General features: G+C 39.9%; 1 protein-coding gene across 1 annotated transcript in view; it reads right to left on the bottom strand.

The window, feature by feature from the left end:
- The window catches only part of npdc1a (neural proliferation, differentiation and control, 1a), a 29,959-nt gene that overhangs the window by 5,011 nt on the left and 5,639 nt on the right, over positions 1-19,309 (bottom strand). The window contains exon 2 of the mRNA XM_036139806.1: positions 12,816-12,962. Within this exon, the coding sequence (XP_035995699.1) occupies positions 12,816-12,962 (147 nt within the window). The remainder of the gene's footprint in view (positions 1-12,815; positions 12,963-19,309) is intronic.

The following is a 19,309-nucleotide window of genomic DNA, read 5'->3' as shown; positions in this document are numbered from 1 at the left end:
CCACTCTGCGAGTTTTAGCTGGGAAATCAAGGTTTTCTTTGAGTGTCATTTGTGAGCAGAAAACCCTCTCTAAACCCAGAACGACTGAACAGTTTCACAAAGCCTTTTCAAAAAAGCATCCGAATAGAAAATCGTCTCTAAAGAGAGGCAATTTAACGAAGCCTCATGAACTGCACTGAGCTTTTTGGTTACGGATCCAGCTGGCATTGAAAACCATTGACCAGGAGGATCGCTCTTTTCTTGAACACTGTCCTCAAAAAGCAGTCGGTTCAGAAATAATAATAAAGAAGGCTGTACACCTTTCCATGTGTTCGATTGTAGCAGATTAAAGCTGTTGATACTAAAGTTCATGAATGTACTTATTTTAGGTTAAAGCTTATAATACTGGAGGCGGTGCATTTGTTTACTGATTGATCTCAACCGAGAGCTGTTAATAATAAAAGGTTGTAGATTTATTTATTTATGGTTTACACTGAAACGTATCCATTGATAGTCTGTTGTTTAAGGCTGCACAGCGGCGCAGTTAGTAGCACTGCTGCCTTGCAGCAAAGGTTCAAATCCCGGCCTGGGGTCTTTCTCCCAGGAGTTTTCATGTTCTCACTGTGCATGAGATCTCTCCAGGTACTCTGGCTTCCAGAGTCCAAAAACAGGACTGTGAGGATAACTGGTCTCCCCAAGTCGCCTTTAGGTATATGTACATTGTTGTTAGTTGGTCGATTGACTTTTTAACATGTTTATTTGGGTATTGTTCATGATTTATTCAAAAGTGTTTAATCAGAAAGCATTTTAAGTATCTTTTTTTCAGTGATCTTTTTGCTCATGGATCAAGCATCGTCCAGTCTTTGTCCCATTTTACTTTGGTGACTAGAGCAAGAAAATGTCTCGCCATTTACTGGGTTTTATTTATTTGTTTATTTATTTATTGCCAAGTAGTGTCCTTTTAAGCCCACAATAATAAAAATATTCAGAACCCCATGAGGGAAAATTCATTAGGCAGAAAAAGTAAAGAAAAAGGTCCAATCGACTATAAAATAAAGCCTTATCGACCAGTAAAGTCTAAATCCTCCAATAAACGTATGCAACAGGTGATTCTTTTAACCATCTTACTAGACTGAATATTTATCAAATCATTTTAAATTGCGTAGCATCCTTAAAACACAGTAATAACACATTACCAACAACACGCAGGAAGCTCTCTGTAATGATGAAGCTAATTTCACCACCAACTACTGCTTGGACAAAGCGACTGAAGTTGAACGTCCCATTTGACTGCAATCGCCTTTTTTCTGTGCTCTACTTAGCTTCCAAAACAATAACAAGGGTTTTCCACATTCAGGTCCAGACATGGAAAACATAGACTGTCGGCACATTAGTACAGGTGACTTTGATCCGCTTTCGCAAACTTCAGCTCAAACAGATGCTCCGAGAAGCGAGATATGTGCTTAAGCGTGCCTGCGTGGACGAACAGGTGTGCTGAGGACGTCCCGTGTAAAACTGACAGACAGGGAGTGTGCCCGTGTGGGATGTTTGTTTGAGGAGCTGGTTAAAAAAGCAGCAGACAATGCTAAACTGTTGTTAACAGCCCTCTGGGCCAGACAGCCGAGCGCATTCCTGCGGGACGGCCCCGGGGCTCCAGGGCGACCGGGGTCCACAGTGTGTGTGTGGCCAGGGGAAGGAGCACCGCAGGGGGGCCTCAGAGCAATCAGCCCGACCTCGGCTTCACTGGGCTTCTCCTGCGGCCGTCACAATAGACCCCGAAGCCTGCTGGTAATGGAGGTCATCAAAGAGTTATTTCCCTCCGTAAAGCGTCACGTGGTAAAAATTGTTAGCACCGACAAAGACAACCAGGAAAGAAGATAAAAAAAACACTTTGGTTTTTAAAATAAAAAGTAGCAGAAATATCACCCTATCTTTTATAATTATAACTATAACCGTCCAGTGAAAAATAACAGAGGTGCAACTCAGTAACTCCTTCTGAACAAGTAGCCTAAATCACGAAGGCGGTTACAGTGTCACTTTCACTCCAGAAGGATGGCCATCTGGCTGAGTTAATGTGTATGATATGGCATAGCAGCACTTTCACTGGCGGCTTTTGTTTTGTTTTGGTTTTTTTTCCCCCACAACTCCCCCCCACTAATGGCCATTTAGTGCACCGCGTGGCAGGTGTCTGCGGAGGCGGGATGTGCCATCTGTAGTTTGCAGGTGGCTGAGAGCGCCAACTGTGCCTGTGTGCTCGCTCCAGGACGGGTGGCCCCTACAGGTTAGGATGTAAAGAGGAGACGCAGAAGAGAGGATAGATCTGTTGTTGATACGTTGAATGTCGCTTACAAAAAAAAAAAAAAAAGTGAGCTTTCTGAAGCAGTCGCCTATAAAAGTAGTGATTTGTGTGTGAGGATGCACAGCTCTCACTGGAGAAGGAGAGAGTCTTGTCACCGGCCTGATAATGACCCATAACCTCTTGAGAAGCACCCAGGGGGGCAGGCTGGTACAACAAACAAACACTAAACATCTCAACGGGGATTGTGGGTCACACACATCTGCACTGTTGTCTTTTCCCACTTAAAAAGAAACGTTTCCTCCTCCACCGGAAAAACTACACACACAGACACAGCCTGTCCAAATGTTCTCGTTAAGAGATATTAGGATTCAGACTACGATGTAGCTTAATGTGATCATATAGAGCCTGCACTGATCAGGCTTTCCTGGCAAATACCAATTTTTGTTTCCCTTTTAGATTTTTTTTCTCTTAAGGACTATAACATGACATAAAAGTGAAGGTTTGGGGGATGGAGAGAGTTTTAAGAAGAACTTACAAGACTTTAAGTCTTGTAAGAACTTACTGATCCAAAGAACTTACTCCCACTTTAAGACTCAAAACTATAAACATTTAGATGATTTTTATTCATCTCTAAAAAGTACATTGAAGTACATGTTGTGGGGTGATAGGTTTCGATGCATTTAATAGATATGGAAAAGGATCTGACTTGCTAAACAAAAGCAGGGACCTTGTGATCTAATACCAAATAACACCAAAACTGAAAATCTTTCCAACGAAAGCATTTAATGAAGGGCTTTGAAAATAGATTATCGCAATTCAAATAAGTAGGAAAGCTCTGAAAGCTTTTGATGCATTAAAGATTAATTCTGCTCATTAAAGCTGAAATAGTGCAGCCCTTTCAGTTACAACGTTTCAATGCAGCCTTATAGTTATATATATATATATATATATATATATATATATATATATATATATATATATATATATATATATATAATAAAGTGTAAAACACAAGCTGAAAGCTTCACAAACAGTAAGGTAAATCTGTAAAAACCCGTCAATACTCAAACTATATAATGATTTAAAAGGTTGATATGGTGTCAGTCATTTGATGGTTTTTTTTATTCTAATTTAACAACAATCAAAGTTTGTATATTTTCTCAGTATTAATATGTTTCACCAAGCAAATCGCATCTCTCTGAGCGCCGCAATGGTCTGCTGCCACCTGGTGGGCAATTACAGAACAACACTTGATGTTCTGAGAAATTGAATGACCATTTTCTGATCCAACTACAAGCAAATGCTCCTGGACAACATTTAAATTAGACTTAATAGTGTATCCCAGTAAACGTATTGTCGATACTTATATATTATTAAGACTGATTTAACTTAAGGTGATACATTTCCCTCGTTTAGCTTTTATGTTCATGTTGATGAGAGAGAGTGGTGACTTGACAGCTGTCCAGCAGTCCCTGACACTCTCAATCCAGGAGGGTAAGCCGCAGAAGGACATCGCTCAAGAAGAGCACTTTATCCAATTAATGGAGAGTTTAATGGAAGGAAAAAGTGTGCCGGATAACGGATGCAAAAGCTACAGGGGATAACCACAGCCGTGGGAGGGTTGTGATGCAAAACCTTTACATTATACATTGTATTATACAACTTCTGCACTGCTTGTCTAAACCTAATCCTGAAATAAGGTAATGTCAGTTCCTTAAATGGGCAAAGGAAAAAAAAGGACTTGACTGTTGCTCCATGGTTCAGAGTAAATTAAGGTGCCAGAGTGTGGATGAAGAGTATAATTGCACAGAATCCTTGTTGTTTGGGGTCCAGAGGGACGTTTCCACAGTCAGTGATGATATTTGGAGCAATGCCACCTGCTGCCGTTGGTCCGCTGTGTTTCAAGTCAATTTCATTTCCCTTTACCTTGCACCTGCCCACAGAGCCAAAAGTGCCGACACCTGCTTTAACGATCATGCTTAATTGGTCAGCAAACTGGTCTGACCTAAACCTAATGATGAGGATGGAGTACTGTTAAAAATGAAGATGAAAGCAACCAGATCAACAATGCAGAGGAGCTGGAGGCCACTATCAAAGCAGCCCGGGCTTCATTAGCACCTCAGCAGAGCCACAGGCTGATCACCTCCGTGCCACAATACACAGTACATGTCTGCATTAAAATACTCTCAGGTTTTTATTGGTCTTTTGGAATATTGTAATATGTTTTAGCAAATGTGAATTTGGGGTTTTCATTAGCTGTAAGCTAAAAAAATAATCAGAAAAACAAAAATCTATATTCCTCTTGAAATCCTATCCCTCCACGTGAGGAATAAATCTCTATAAGTTTCATTTTTGAATTGATTTGTTGAAATAAATGAAATAAAGTTTCCCAATGCTCTTTTTTAAAACGCACCTCTACTCTCTCCCCTGTGTGTCTGTAGGAAAACTTCCACAAAACCATTAAACTAAAAGGGGAAAGAGAGCAAACATGCATTTACTCCTTAATGTATTTTGGATTCAGAATGACAGAGGGCAGCACCGTATAATGAGATCTCCTTCTTGGCTGGAGAGAGTGCCATGCATCTGAGCCGGTGAATAAAGGCAGTCAAAGCCGAGTGCACGGCTCTCAATGACCAAATGAAATTTGACCGACAATGTTTTAAAGCCAAGTAAACAGCCTCACCTCCCTTTTAACTACGGCTTTGTAAAATTAGTACGCCTTTCGTGAAGAACAAAACAACAACAAAAAAACAGCTATAACTAAAAGGGTTCCTGCAGCTGCTTTCACAAATAAGATTACAGTCGCATCATTGTCAGCCCATTTTGTTTCATATTTTAAGTATAAATTCCAAGGTTTACAATGAATTTACAGCAAAGATCTTTACAGTGGCCAGGACAGATGGATGGGTGCTGAATAAACAAATGAATGGGCATTTAGACAGACAAACTAATTTTAAACACAAATATGGATGGATGGATGGATGGATGGATGGATGGATGGATGGATGGATGGATGGATGGATGCCACATTCAGACGAAAACAACCAACATTTCCAATTTTTTTTTGCGCGCTTATCCAGAGCCGGGAAAATACTCAAATGATTGTTCCACTGATCCACCACTCCAAAGCTTAATATCTATAGATAGCCCGAGGAATATTTAACTAGGCAAACCTGACAAAAGGAACGACTGAAATAAAAAACGCACATCCATTATCAGTGAAGTAAATATCCCAACCCAAAAAAGATGCAAAACAATTAGCAAGAAAAATATTGGCAAACACCAATAACCGTTAAATTCTGCAACTTTCCTTTTACTTTGTTCATTTAAGCAAGGAGATAGTTTAGGAGGTGCTGATGAAGCGAGCTTGACGCTTTCGTTTTTATACAGCACCTGCTAAAAAAAAAAAAAAAAATGTACTGCCTGTTATCAGCTTTGATTCCCAACTGTGCAAACGTGTAAATGAAAAAGCTCAGATTAATTGCATGGGGATGATCAATGTTAAATTTAGAATAATGAAGCCTGGACTTAATTGGCAGATCGACGATGATAATAGAAAAAAAAAACTCTTTACACAGAAATGGTACCTATGTCTGTGTGTGTATTGTAAGTCTCTATGCAGGTTATCATTGTAAGTCTATAAAACAATGTTTATACAGTTCTTAGTACAATAAACGTGTGCATTAAGGGGATTTTCTTCGGGTCATGTGTTACGTAAACTGCAGCTGGATGCTGGCTGGTATTGCACGCTACTCCACCAATTGTGAGACACTTACAGATGAGGACATAAAGGGGGAAACAAACGAAAATAAGAGATAAAAGCTAGAAGGGACAAAAAGGTACTCGGTAAAAGACCCGAAACCCACTTTATGCACGCCCTGCCTTCAGCAACGTACGTAATACAGCCGCTTTCACAGAGTGGCTCCTCTGTCCCCGTGTTTGTGCTTTGAACCAGAGGACATGGCTTTGAGGCATATTGTCTGTTTACTAATGGCAGTGAACGCCTCCATGTCAAACACAGGCAGCTCCCGCTCACAATGAAGGCTCTGGCTACCTGTTCCCTTACTGTGCACACGCCACATCTCTCCGTTCATAGCAGTTAAGATTAACATGAAAGACTTCTATGAGCTCCGAATATTTACCTTTTCTTCCACCAACGCAGGCGAAACACGGAAGAGTGCAAAGAAAGATCAAGTGGAATCTAACTGTAGGTCAGTTTAATAACCTGGATGTTTTATCTATTTTCTAAGGATTTCCACAGGTCTCTGTTCTCTCTAAAATATTTTAAAGAATAAATTAATAAAGATTAACTATGAACAGTTTTTTTCCCCCCTAGACTTTTCTATGTCCCACAGGAATCCCTGCAGTCAGAGGTCACACATTTAAAGTCGCCACATATCCACGTTTTCCGTCATCCGCTGATCAAAACAATGACAAACAAAACCGGGGATAATGCTTTAAGGAACTCAGTAATAACCAAAACTGAGTGAAATGAATCGAGTCGTGAACATTATCTCCTAATCAGATTGCATAACGATCTATTTTAAGTAAAATGATTCAACGCAGACTGTATTTTGAATATTAAATTTAATTTAACTGGATTGGATTGACTTGATGGTTAGAACCTCAAACTGATTATAGTGGATTAAATTGTAACTGGATGGTATTGGAATAAATTTGGATGAATTCAGGTGAATATTATGATGCAGTGAATGCATAATCGTAGTCTAACTAAGGCCTGGGTAGCAACTGTATGTAAAGTGGTGATAAACTTAATGAAATTACTAATTTACTTAACTGTATCAATTGCTTAACTATGTTTATGTTTTAAAAACATTACATAATACATAATAATTAAGTCTAGTATATTAAAAACGGGTCTGTCTGAAGGATAAATTATTTGTATTAACACATCCAATTGTATATGATTATCGAATGACTACATTGTAGCTAGTGACTAAAAAATTTGCAATTCACATTTTACTCATCATATAATACACTGCACAAAAGAATAAAGGAACATTTTTATTCAGAGAATAACATGAAGTTAGTTAAGATCCTGGAATATTGATCTGGTCAGCTCAGTACCAGAGGAGGTAGTTAGTCAGTGTTGGCTGTTCTGGTGTTAATGAAATTATCAACAGATTCACTAAAGAAGCAACAAAGAGACGACCTCCAAACAGGCATGGTTTTGCAGCTGGAGGCCTCAGACAGTTTTTCCTCTCCTCATTCTTTGACTGCTTTTCAGTAGCTTTGCCTTTGACCAGGGTCTGTGCCGCTACTGGTAGCTTGAGGCGATACCTGGACCCTACAGAGGTTGCACAGGCAGCCCAACTCCACCAGGACGGCACGCCACTCTGTGCCATTGCCAGAAGATTTGCTGCGTCTCTCAGCAAACCAGAGTCAGTGGGCTGGTCTCCTGTAAGTTTCAGGTGCTGTCCTGGTTCAACACAGGGGAATCTAATGAGTCTGAGCACTCATTAGCAGGCCTCAGCAGACCTTGATGACAGACCGAAAAAGCAAATCATTCATTTGAATCAGATGTGTGAGAGCAGGGACGGATCTAAAACATGGAGGAGACCAGCCCTGAAGGACTGGAGCTGGACATGGCGGCCTTAGATCTTTTGTTAGACCCTAAGTGTTCCTTTAATTTAATTTGTATTCCTATAAAACTAACTACCAAAAAACTTCTGAGGGATCCAGAAAGAAAGTTAACCTAATTAAAGATTTAACCTAATAAAAAGCTTCTAACAATCCGCGAGGGCAAACTCACATTTTAACTCTTTCGCTCTGTTATCTTTGGATTTTCCTGACTAGAGTCCAGGGAAAGCTTGGAAAAATTCAGGACATAATTTATTTTAATTTATTAATTTATCTGAGACAAATTAATGAGACACCTCCCTTTTAACCTTGGGTCCCGTTTTGTCATCTTCTAATGTACAAAACTGTTCACTATATGTTTTTGCATAGTCTTGTTCAGAAAAGTGAACCGATGATTATGAATTGGAGGTGGTTGGGTTTATCTTTGCCTTCTCGTAAACTGGGTTTTGGCCGTTAATTGGGGCTGTTTAATGTAACATAAGAGACGATTTGTGAAGTCATAAATAAACAGTTTTGTTTCTGAGGGACTAGCAGCGACAGACGCCTGAAGCAGGAACTTCCAGGATTTTCTGTCTGACAAAAACGCGCCGAAGGCGGCCGTGAAACAAGCTTTAGTTCTGGGCGGTGCTCGGCGAGGACGATGACAGCAGCATCCTGGATCAGTGCTTTCATTTTAAATCGCACACTGCCTGCACGCCACGCAAACAGAGCAACAGAGCATTCGTGTTGTGGTTTACGTTTTTCAATAACCTAGCACGAACAACAGCTCCAACATGAGTTTCTTTTCTTTTTTTTCCAGACGGCGAGTTAAAGCTGCCGGGCTGCCACGCCAGCAGCTGGCCTGAAGCGCCTCGTTGTTTTCTGACGCTTTAAAAAGACGTGCCATGCCTCTCACAAAGCAAACACACACACACACACACACGATATGTGCAACTCTGAGTAATTAAGGGGAACTGTGAGAAATTCCTCTGTTCAGAACCCACTTTGCGGATCGGCGTGGTGAGCGTGAAAAGAAGAGTCACTCTTCGGAGGTGGCTTAATGTAACCACTAGATGCATCCAAAATGTCCGTGTGATGCACCACGCCACAATCATCCTCCCGTCTTCTGGACGATGGAAACTTTTTCTTACTGAACATCCAAATGGTGATTTTTGTTCCTTTTATCTGAGGCTTGTAAATTAATCGGGGCCGGGTTTCTGCTGGATCCTCTCCCGCTGCTGAAACGCCCATCCAATTTATTAATCCTCTGCATGTTCAACGCTCCCACTGACACGAATACATATTCACACCGAGGCAAGCCACTTTGCTTTAATATACTCAAGATTTCTTATTTTCCCCTTCATGCTTTTGCTTGAAGCGCAAGCACGCGCTGCCATAGAAATCAGGAAAATGAGATTTGGTCTCACAGCCTGGCTGTTTCATTGAGTGATATTACATTCAGGGATGAAGATGAAGGGCAAAAGAGAGAGAGAAGCATGTCCTCGCAGTGATTACGGCTGCCAGTGCGGGGGCGGTGCGTATATATATGTGTGTGTGTGTGTGTGTGTTGCAAACGCAGCAGGGGCAGGGCTGGATTAAAGCTGAAAACGCTCTGCAGCTTCGAGAGGAATGGATGGGAGAAACGGAGGAAAAGCAAAAACCACACAGAGAGATGGAGTGACATAACTGCAGCCGAACGGAGAACCAAGCGCAGCTGAATTGAACTGATTCACGTCTAAATGCTTGAAATGGCACAGGAGGACCACGGTTTAGCTTTATAAAGTACTCCGTCTTCCAAAAGGGACAATCAGCAGCTTGAATCCTGCAGTCGTTACGTGTTCACGTGTGTTTGACAAAAACACTGAGCCCCCAAGTCTCACTTGTTTAGTATAGATAGTGTCCGCCACATTCATCAACACCCTGAAAATAAATTCTGCTTGTATTGCAGTAGCGTAACCTCACACTGGAAATTATGGAAGAATTCAATTTAAGTTTATTATTCCGTGGAGGAAGATTTTGTACAACCCTCTCTAGAAATGGCACAGCACCTAGCCTTCTACTTTAACGTCTCAAAAGGTTGGCGCATTCAGAGAGAGGGATCTTTGACCACTTCTTCTGTCACGTGTAACTGGTTTATATTAACATTTGTTATAATTGAATAAAATGTGTTATTTCTCCAAAGTGGATCATACATCTGATCTGACTGTAATTATCTTGATAACCGTGGTGTGTTGAGCTTAAGCCCCGCCTCCTTTTTTCTTCTTCTGTGGTGTTAGTTTCTTAGATTCCTTGCACATCCATAACCTTTTCCCTTTTGCAATATCTTCTAGCAGGATAGCTGGATGGTTTTTACTTCTTTTTTTTTTTATCAAAATGCATTCAGTTGATTAATACGTCTTTGAAGTATATTTCGGGCCCCTTCAACCATATAATATTTGTTTCCATCCAGTCAAGTGAATGTTTGGATCTATTTACCTTTTTGTTCTCTGTCATTTTTTCTCTTCATAGTAGTTACACCTGGTCTGGCGTTCTGTTAGCTGTTAGCTGTGACATCATCCAGAGAAGACTGATCACCCGCTATTACCATATAAGGGAGAAAGGATTCCTGGATCAATGTGTGCTTTTTTTAACTCTCTTATTGTGTCTCTGCTTTGTCTTCTCTAACCCCCAGTCGGTCGAGGCAGATGACCGTTCATAATGAGCCTGGTTCTGGTTCTGCTGGAGGTTTTTCCTTCCATTTAAAGGGGAGTTTTCCTCTACACTGTCGCTTCATGCTTGCTCAGTATGAGGGATTGCTGCAAAGCCATCAACAATGCAGACGACTCTCCCTGTAGCTCTACGCTTTTCCAGGAGTGAATGCTGCTTGTCAAGATTTGATGCAATCTGCTGGGTTTCCTTAGATAGGAAACTTTTTGATCAATCTGTATAATCTGATTGAATTTGACTTTGGAAAGTGCCTTTAGATGACATGTATCTATATAAATAAAATTTAATTTAATTTAATTTAATTTATGGTTGGAAAATTGTATTTATAAATATTGTGTAACTAGCTGGGAAGCAACACAGTTATGCTGACTTTGGTTGTGTCTTGTCATGCTAAAGGTTTGCTTAAAGCTTCCACTGAGCAGTGCATAATGTGTTAGCTTATTCTGTTCACGGTTCTTGTCAGATAGGTCAAAATGCATAAAGGTTTAACTCATTAACATTAAATGTATCCTGCCCTATTGTAGTATTCTCCTGTGAGTGTTGGCTGCAACTGGGTACTGCATGTTGTGGTTGTTATCCTGTTCATCGTTGTTGGCAAAGAATAAATGGGGAAATGTCGATCCCCGAGTCCCGAGTCATCTTGTCTGCATTCCTGTCTTCACTGCATAGATTTTCCTCAGGTCAGTTGACTGAGATACCCATGGTAGAAGGTTAAATTGATCATATGCCCTGGGTCAATATCCTGCTGAAACATCCAATGAGGACCTATTTTTAATTTCCTGGCAGAGTCCACCAGATTTTTATTTAAGATCATCTGGTATTTGGTCTCATCTGACCAAAGCTCTTTGTTCTGGTTAAAGTTGCAGCAGAATTTAGCAGACTGTGCATTTTTTTTTTACGTTTGTGATGGTAGGACAAAAAAGTTTTTCTCTGGCGTGTAACTTCTAATGATTGTTGACCCCAAGATTCTGCTGCAGTTCTCTGAAGGTGCATTCACACCGAATGTGAACAAGATACATTTTTCGCATTGATTGCCTGCAGTTGGTCGCATGACATTTTGCCTCTTTCTTGCTTTCTTGCTTCGCTCTATTCGCAGTTTTGCTTCATTTGCATCGTTCTAAAAGATTTGCTTCTGAACACACCTTTAGATAGGATTAACATTTAAATCCCTCGCTCCGGTCCCCTTGTTCGTGTTCGGTGTGAACGCAACATAAGAGTGAGCTTTGGGATATTTTCTATTTTTGGCCCACTAACCATCCTGCTCACTGTTTATGACCAATGGAAAAGAAAATGGCCCAGAAAATCATATAAAAATTGTCACATTTTAAACACGTGGTTAAATGTACACGTAACAGTTACAATCATTTAATAACATAGGCTTTTTTTTTACCTGTGTATAAGTGTGCTCAAGTAAAAGTTTGGATTTTTCAAAAAATGTCATTGTGTGCTCATGTACCTGCAATGGAAGATGAATTTATTTTCACAAAGCTTAATGCAGTCAATAAATATAACCAACATTGCGTATAAAAAGAAGACCTGATTAAATCTGTATGGAGGAGATTCACCTTTTGTAACGAGTACTCTAGAATCTAGCTCATATCAAAATGCTCAATATAAGTTTGCATAAACAACGCAAGGACATAAAACTATGTATGCAACCGTTTGTTGTTGATTATTGAATGTGCAATTTTTTCCCTATTCCATTTATCAGATCTATCATGATAAAAACTAGCCACTGAATGAAAATAATTATATTAACAATATGAATAATAAGGCAATTAGTTTCATTATTTTAATTAATGCATTACTTATTTTAGAATAGATTATCATTAATTACTTTTAACATAAAATGTGCTTATTTATATTATTTCTCACTCAATTCTTCTTTTATAATAAAATGTTAGAATAAAAAACTAATTAGAACAACAATGGCAATAATTATAATAATAATATTAATCTGTCTTTGATCATGCTTAACTACTATTGAAAAACAACACAATGCACTGAAGTGTTTTGTAATTTTACCATCGTATAGCAAGACAGAAAACAATAACTAAATCTATTCATTCATCCTTCATAAACCCATTTGTGATCAATGTAACCAAAGGAAAATTTTGTAAAGCTCACCAATTCTCACTTTCTTGCACCTATATAGTATTTACATTAATCTATGTTAAAACCATAACTACTGTCTGTATGAGCTTTAAATGCAGGGTAAACGTGGGGCATGTGACTTTTTTTCCGTTCATACCACTTTTATGGCGCCTCGACAGCACGCAGCGTCCGTCGTCGTTCTCTCTATACGGGGACAGGCAGGAGCCGCAGTGAGACGAGCCGGGCCGGCAGTGGTGGCGTCTCAGCTGGGCACAGTCTAACGGCTGAGGGCACCTGTTGTGAGCTGGGAGACAGAGACGTAAAGGGAAACCAGTTCAGAAATTATACAGAAGACGAGGCGGGCGAAAGCAATCTTTTCGTGTGGTAAATAAAAAAAAAAAAATAATAATCCTTTGAATAAGTTGTGGCCCAGCATTGTAAGTCACTCCTCTTGTTGTGGGTGTCTTTCATCTGAAATTTAAAAAGCATCCAACCTTGAAGACATTCATGCTGACGCCACGGTTCCAACCGCAGCTTCGATGTGTTTTATAAAAAAAAAACCTCTGAGCTTTGTGTCTAATAAATTCAGCGGAAAGAACACAGGCACATTTTCACCAAGCAAATCTCTCCGCCGCCCCGCCCTGCGTTGTGATCGTCACGACCCACCTCCTCGGCAGGCTTAATCGGGTCAGACCCAAATAAGGACGGATTGGTCTCTCACTATCGGCTCGGATGATCAGACGGCCTCATTACTGTCTATTTGAAAGAATTTAATTTAGACGCACACACACAAACACGCGCGGCTTGCGAGAGCCGGGGGGGATGCGGTAAGGTCACAGCAGGTGTGTTTGGCAGACGAGGGCAGACAGAGGCTGATAATGAGCACGGCGGTGCTGTCAGGTGGGCCCAGCTAAAGGTGAACAGCGCAGCAGGCGTCCGTGTTGTCATAACAGATATGGGCTGATATAAGCAGGGTGAGGACAGCGATCTCCAGGCTTTTGTTGGGAGCCGGAGCTTCCCTCTGCAGTCAGAGCCTTTTATTTTTCCCAGAAATACTGTCGGACTTTGGAAACCCTGCTTCCATTTGTGAACAGAGCTTTAGGAGAGTTTATTCTCGCGGCCATTTCCTGCCTTACTTGGATAGCATGTTCTCTCACTATTCCCATTTTGAATGGTAGCTATAGGTAATGGACCCGTTTGTCACGTGGCATTTATGTCCAAGAGAACCAGGGAGTCATGAATGTATCGCTGGGAATTCATCAACAATCTGATCAAATTAAGAAAATAAGGAAAGAAATGAATAAAATGCTTCAATTACCAAGGATTTATCAGGTGTGCATTTTATGCCACTGGGGAAATTGTAAAAAAAAAAAAAAAAAAAAAGAAGATTTAAAATGGAGAAAAATTCCCCATTTCAAAGGAAAATTTGTCTTTTTCAGTGGGAAATGCTGTTACTGCAAAAAAAACACTTAATAGGTGTGATTAACAATATGCCTAAACTATCCTTAGATGCGTAAGATAAAATGAAAATCATTTAGCTGGCAAGAATATTTTAACGGTGCCTGGATCATGTCAGAAACTCATCAGCCTTGGTTCATGAGAGTAAGGCGTTTTCTCATTGCGCAGTCAGTTGCCCACGCAATTTTCTTTTAAACTTAGATTTCATTGGACTGTCATCTCAAGTCTCACATTGGTAGGATAACCAGGTCCGACATCATATTAAAAAAGCCTTTGTGCAAGTTCACAAACATTCATGTGTGTCCACTCTGACCGGAAATCTTCTCTTCATTAAATAACTTTCTTTTTTTATATAGACACAATGGCAACCGCATTGCTCATGATATCCAGGAGGCATCTTGTTACCAGAGCACACCCTGTCCTGCTTGCAGCTTATACAATTGGCTTTAATCTGCTACTTCAATATTAAAAAATCTCATTTTTACAGCCATCATCTTCCTTTTTTGCTCTCAACCAGACAAAATGTTTTACCCCCAACGCTATGAGACTTGCCAAAACCTAAAGAAAAAAAAAAAAGGAATGAAACTGGTGAAAACTGGAGGATTTACGACATTGTGGCTCTATTTCTGTTCAAAAGCCTCGATGAATCCCGTTAGACTGACAGGCATCATACGTTTGTCTGAAAAATCAGGGTATTTTGAATAAACATCTGGTGGCCTCTGATAGAAAACTGAAATCAACATAGAAATGGTTCATTAGACACTAAATATTACTCCCCAGACCTAAATCCTATGGAAAACCTGTGTGGTGAGCTGACGACATGAACGCATCAGAGAAGATCCAGGAGTCCAGATGATCTAGAAAGATTATATTATGCTATTTCAAATAGCTGCTATGAATTTCATGACAATATGGCATGTGAAAAACAGGGAATTTAATGATTTACCTTGTACTACCTCGCAGAAATTGCCAACTTTGTCCGGGCCCTGTGCCTCTCTGGCTTTTCCTCAGGCATGGGTCTATGAAGCTCTGAGGAACATTAATGTTAAACTGAACTAATGACTAAATGTTGTCGCTTCATCAGAATCACGAAAACCGCTAAAGCGTTTCTGTTATGAAAGCAATCGTCTTAAATTTGAAAAAAATATCTGCTCTCCTGAAAATTATGATGCAGCGACAATCCCGACACCTCTGGTCAGCACTTCATGTGTTATTTATGTGGGAAGCAGATAATTATTCTCCAAACACATATTTAAGCAGAAACACGGACGCAACTCCAACTGCGAGCTTTAGAAAGAGGGAGGAAATTGACACGGGTGGACGCTCGGGTGAAGTTTAAGAGATTCACCAATCAATATCTAAGATTTAGCACCAGTGTAAAAGCAGGAGGCGAGCTTTTTACCTTCAACAAACAGGTATAAATCTTTATTTTTCAGCACAGGAGATTACAAAGTCAAAGAACATCCAGACAGTTCAATAAAGGACACAGAAAAAAAAAACAAGAGATGATATGAAATAAATCCCAACAGCAGATCAGGACGTACGTTTAGTCAGATGAGTGAGAGCGAATTATGTAACGCAAGGACTCAGAAATTAGTCCTTGGATTTAAGTGGGAAAAAAAAAAAAGACTTTACGAACCATCTGCTGCTGCTGTTGCCAGGCTTTACGCTCAGCAGAAAGCTTAGAAAAAAAACAGAGGCAAAATTCTCACTAAGCTTTATAAACACCAACACGGTCAGACCAACACATATAGGCAAGCATGTGCACAGTTTGGTGCTACCACTTTTGCTCCTTCAAGCTGTTCTGCAGATACAATGGAACAAGGGTCACAATATGCAGTCATGCATGCTCGTGATTTTGGTGGGTGGGGGGGGGATTACTTTCGTCTTCTTTTTTACGGTGGAAAAGTAGGAAATTGGTAGGCAGAGAATCTTCCACTCCCTTTGTTTGCATTTCCTGACTCGGACAGCGGGCAGGAAGTGAGCCAAGCACTCCAAATCAAGTGGAAACATTAAAGCGCTCAGCTTGGTTCCCCTGCACTTAATATAACCACTGAGTGAGCGTGTTTCCACTTGGGCAGAATGATAAAGGGCTTTAAAGGACATGTTTGTAGATCTGTGTTTGGCTTTTGGAGTTTCTTCAGTCTCAAATTACAAAAACCCAACAAATGTTTGACCAGCCCGTTTCTAAATGTTTGTTTTCATTACCCTCAGCCTGGGCAAACCCAACTACTGCACGCTTGCATGGGAGCTTTGCTTTCATATACGTCATACGTAGAGTCTATTAAAGTATTGAAAATACCTGGGATATTATCATGCAGTCCGCAGTATATAGAGGGAAAAACTGTAGAATAGAAACACATCATTTAACATATAACAACAGTCCTCAGTTGTATCTGTTTTACATTAAGTGAGAGCAAAGCTGACTAACTGTATACCTTTTTCCGTCTGAATAACTTTACTCTATCAATCACCCGGGCTAAGTTGTGACGTTCCCCAAAGGTCTGTGCTGGGTCTCCTTGTTTTTTTTTGGTTTTTTTTGTTGTTGTTTTTTTACATCCTGCTGAACTTCTCCGCATGTTCAAACCATTCTGTGTGGATGTGACATGTCAATAAAATCTTCTGACTGCAACAGCCTTCCCAATCTCACAGTTTGTCTCTTTGACACTGAATGTCAAAACTTTGACGTAAAGTTGGCGATTTTTTGCAAAAGTTTCCCCAAGTCCCTTTTTGAATAACTGCGCTTTCCCCTTCTTCTCATAAACTTGTACGCGGTTCACTTCTTGCGACTCTCAGCCATGTTCAAAGTATATGGTGAGAGCAGCAGAGCTACAATGAACGGCTAACACCCAAGCTAACCGCTAAGCTAACCGGATACATAAACACTAGAAGTGCGCGTGCGCAGCCAGCAAGCGGAAACTAAGAAGGAACGAGCACGCACACTGGTGTTACGTGAGGATTAGTCAGAGTTTTTACAGGCCTACAGCTTTTACAGAGATCACATTTTTTAACTGCCTTTTTCTGAATAAATTATGTATTGACAACGTTCAGAATGGAAGGACCATTTTACCCAGTATAACAAAAAGTGTTTCTGATCTAGATTACCAACTATAGCTTTAAATGAGATGAGATGAGTGAGAATAATCATTCTGTCCAGCCAACCAACTATCATTAAGACTCTTTGTGCTAAACTTGGCCTTTTGTCAAATATGATTATACCAACTAAAGTGAACCAAAATGGTATATTTGATGCAAACCATCAATTGTTTAATCTATTTAATAAAAAAGCTTTCTGGATTCCAGCTGAATGTTGTATTCATTTTAAAAATCTTTTGGTTATCTTTATTGCCTTTTTACTATTCATACAAAGTCACTCATCCTGAATGTACTTTTATCAGTTATTCTTATATGTGATCAAAAGTGCCGAAAGTTTTCGGTACGCACCTTATAGTTTGTAATTCATGTATACACTGAACAAATGTGACAAATGGGATTATTGCATTTTCTGTGAATAGATGTGAGTTCGAATGGAGAAACCAAGCCATTACGATTATCCAGTCAATAATTGAAATAATCAAAATGCGAATTCTAAGACTTTGGGACTCCATTGAAGCGAGAACAGTGAGAGCTATTATCCACAAACTGAGAAAACACTGAACAGTTTTTAACTATCCTTGCTGGCCTCTCTTGCCTAATGCATTAATGTCAGCGGCCATGATTTGATGTTTCAAGATCTTTAGGACTGGCCGTAACTGATGGAACCATGGATGTCCGGTCATCAGTTTATGACCTTAAGCCGCAGCAGGTTATGCAGCAAGACAATATTCAGAAGCACACCCACAAGTCCACCTCTGAATGCGATTTTTTTTTTTTTTAAATGAAGCCTTTGAAGTGGCCTAGTCAAAGTGCAGATTTAGGTCAGATTGAAATGCTGTGAGTTGACTTAGAAGAGGCTGTGGGTCCACAAAACCACTTCAATATGGCTGAATTAAAACAACTCTACAAAGAAGAATGGACCGAAATTTCAACAAAGGTTCACTGCCATCTACTGCAACCAAGTAATGGCAGCTGTAGCCGTCAAGAGGAGATCCAGGCAGTTATTAGGTTTAGGGCTCGTTGATATGGATAGATTAACCTGGATAGGTGTTAAAGCATTTTCAGAAAGAGCTAAGCGAAAGTCCGTAATAAAACTAATACCTGTGCCGATATAGACTCTTATTTTTCCCGGTTATTACTTCTTTTTCTTTTCTTGGTTACTTTCGCCTTTAGCGGTTACTTCCCTCCCGCTGGACAAAGCATACGAATGGTCCTCCATTTCAACAGAAAATGGCAAATAGAATGATCTACGGCCATCTTTGCTTGTTTTCTACTCCTCCTCCACCGACAGCTTGTGGTTATATAGAAAGACAGATCAGGGAAACGCGTATGGCTGATAAGTCTGTCTCCTTTTGGCTTCTGAAATCAGAAATAGTGACGTTCCCAGTGGGTGCACCGACGCCTATGTATTTATAAACTACAAATTTATGAGAACGCTTTCATTTCAGATGTGAGGTTATTAGACGTTGCTAGAATATGCATCTATAAAAGCCATACTTTTTTGCTAATTAAAAGCCGCATTATTTACACACTGTCCCTTTAAACCTACCATACTGAAAACGTAATGACATCCTCTTCTATCATGCAAGCCTTTCTAATTTCTCTACTTCTTAGTGCTTTTGAACACCCCTTTTAAATTTCTACTTCAGAGAAAGCCTTTAGAGATTACTATTTATAGAAGTTTCATGATCATTATTATCATTTAATCTATGTTCAGGCTGACTTTAACAATTTAAAGAGAACTATTGTGATCATTTAATATGATAGCAACCGGTAATACACGTCAGCAAGGAATGACCGCATGCCACAAATATTTACACCGCCAAACCAGCTGCTTCTGGTAAGTAGTTATATAACTGCTGGGAAACTATCTGTCAGCTTTCAGATACGCTAAAATAAAATTTTTACATAAGAAAAAAAAAAAGCAAAAGTCATCAAATTAGAAAACCGCTTTTTTCGACACCGCAGAGGATTTTGGAAAGTCCCAAACTTATTTCGAACAGGTTTAGAAATGGAAACTGGTTATGTCAGCGGTTTCTGGATGCAAGTGTGAAGTGGCTGTTTCCCATCTGATGCAATGAACTCCTACGTGGTAGG

Source organism: Fundulus heteroclitus, chromosome 8 (assembly GCF_011125445.2).
Source record: "Fundulus heteroclitus isolate FHET01 chromosome 8, MU-UCD_Fhet_4.1, whole genome shotgun sequence".
In the NCBI taxonomy this organism is placed as follows: domain Eukaryota; kingdom Metazoa; phylum Chordata; class Actinopteri; order Cyprinodontiformes; family Fundulidae; genus Fundulus; species Fundulus heteroclitus.
The sequence above is the reverse complement of the archived record's forward strand: the minus strand, read 5'-3'. Positions and strand labels throughout refer to the sequence as shown.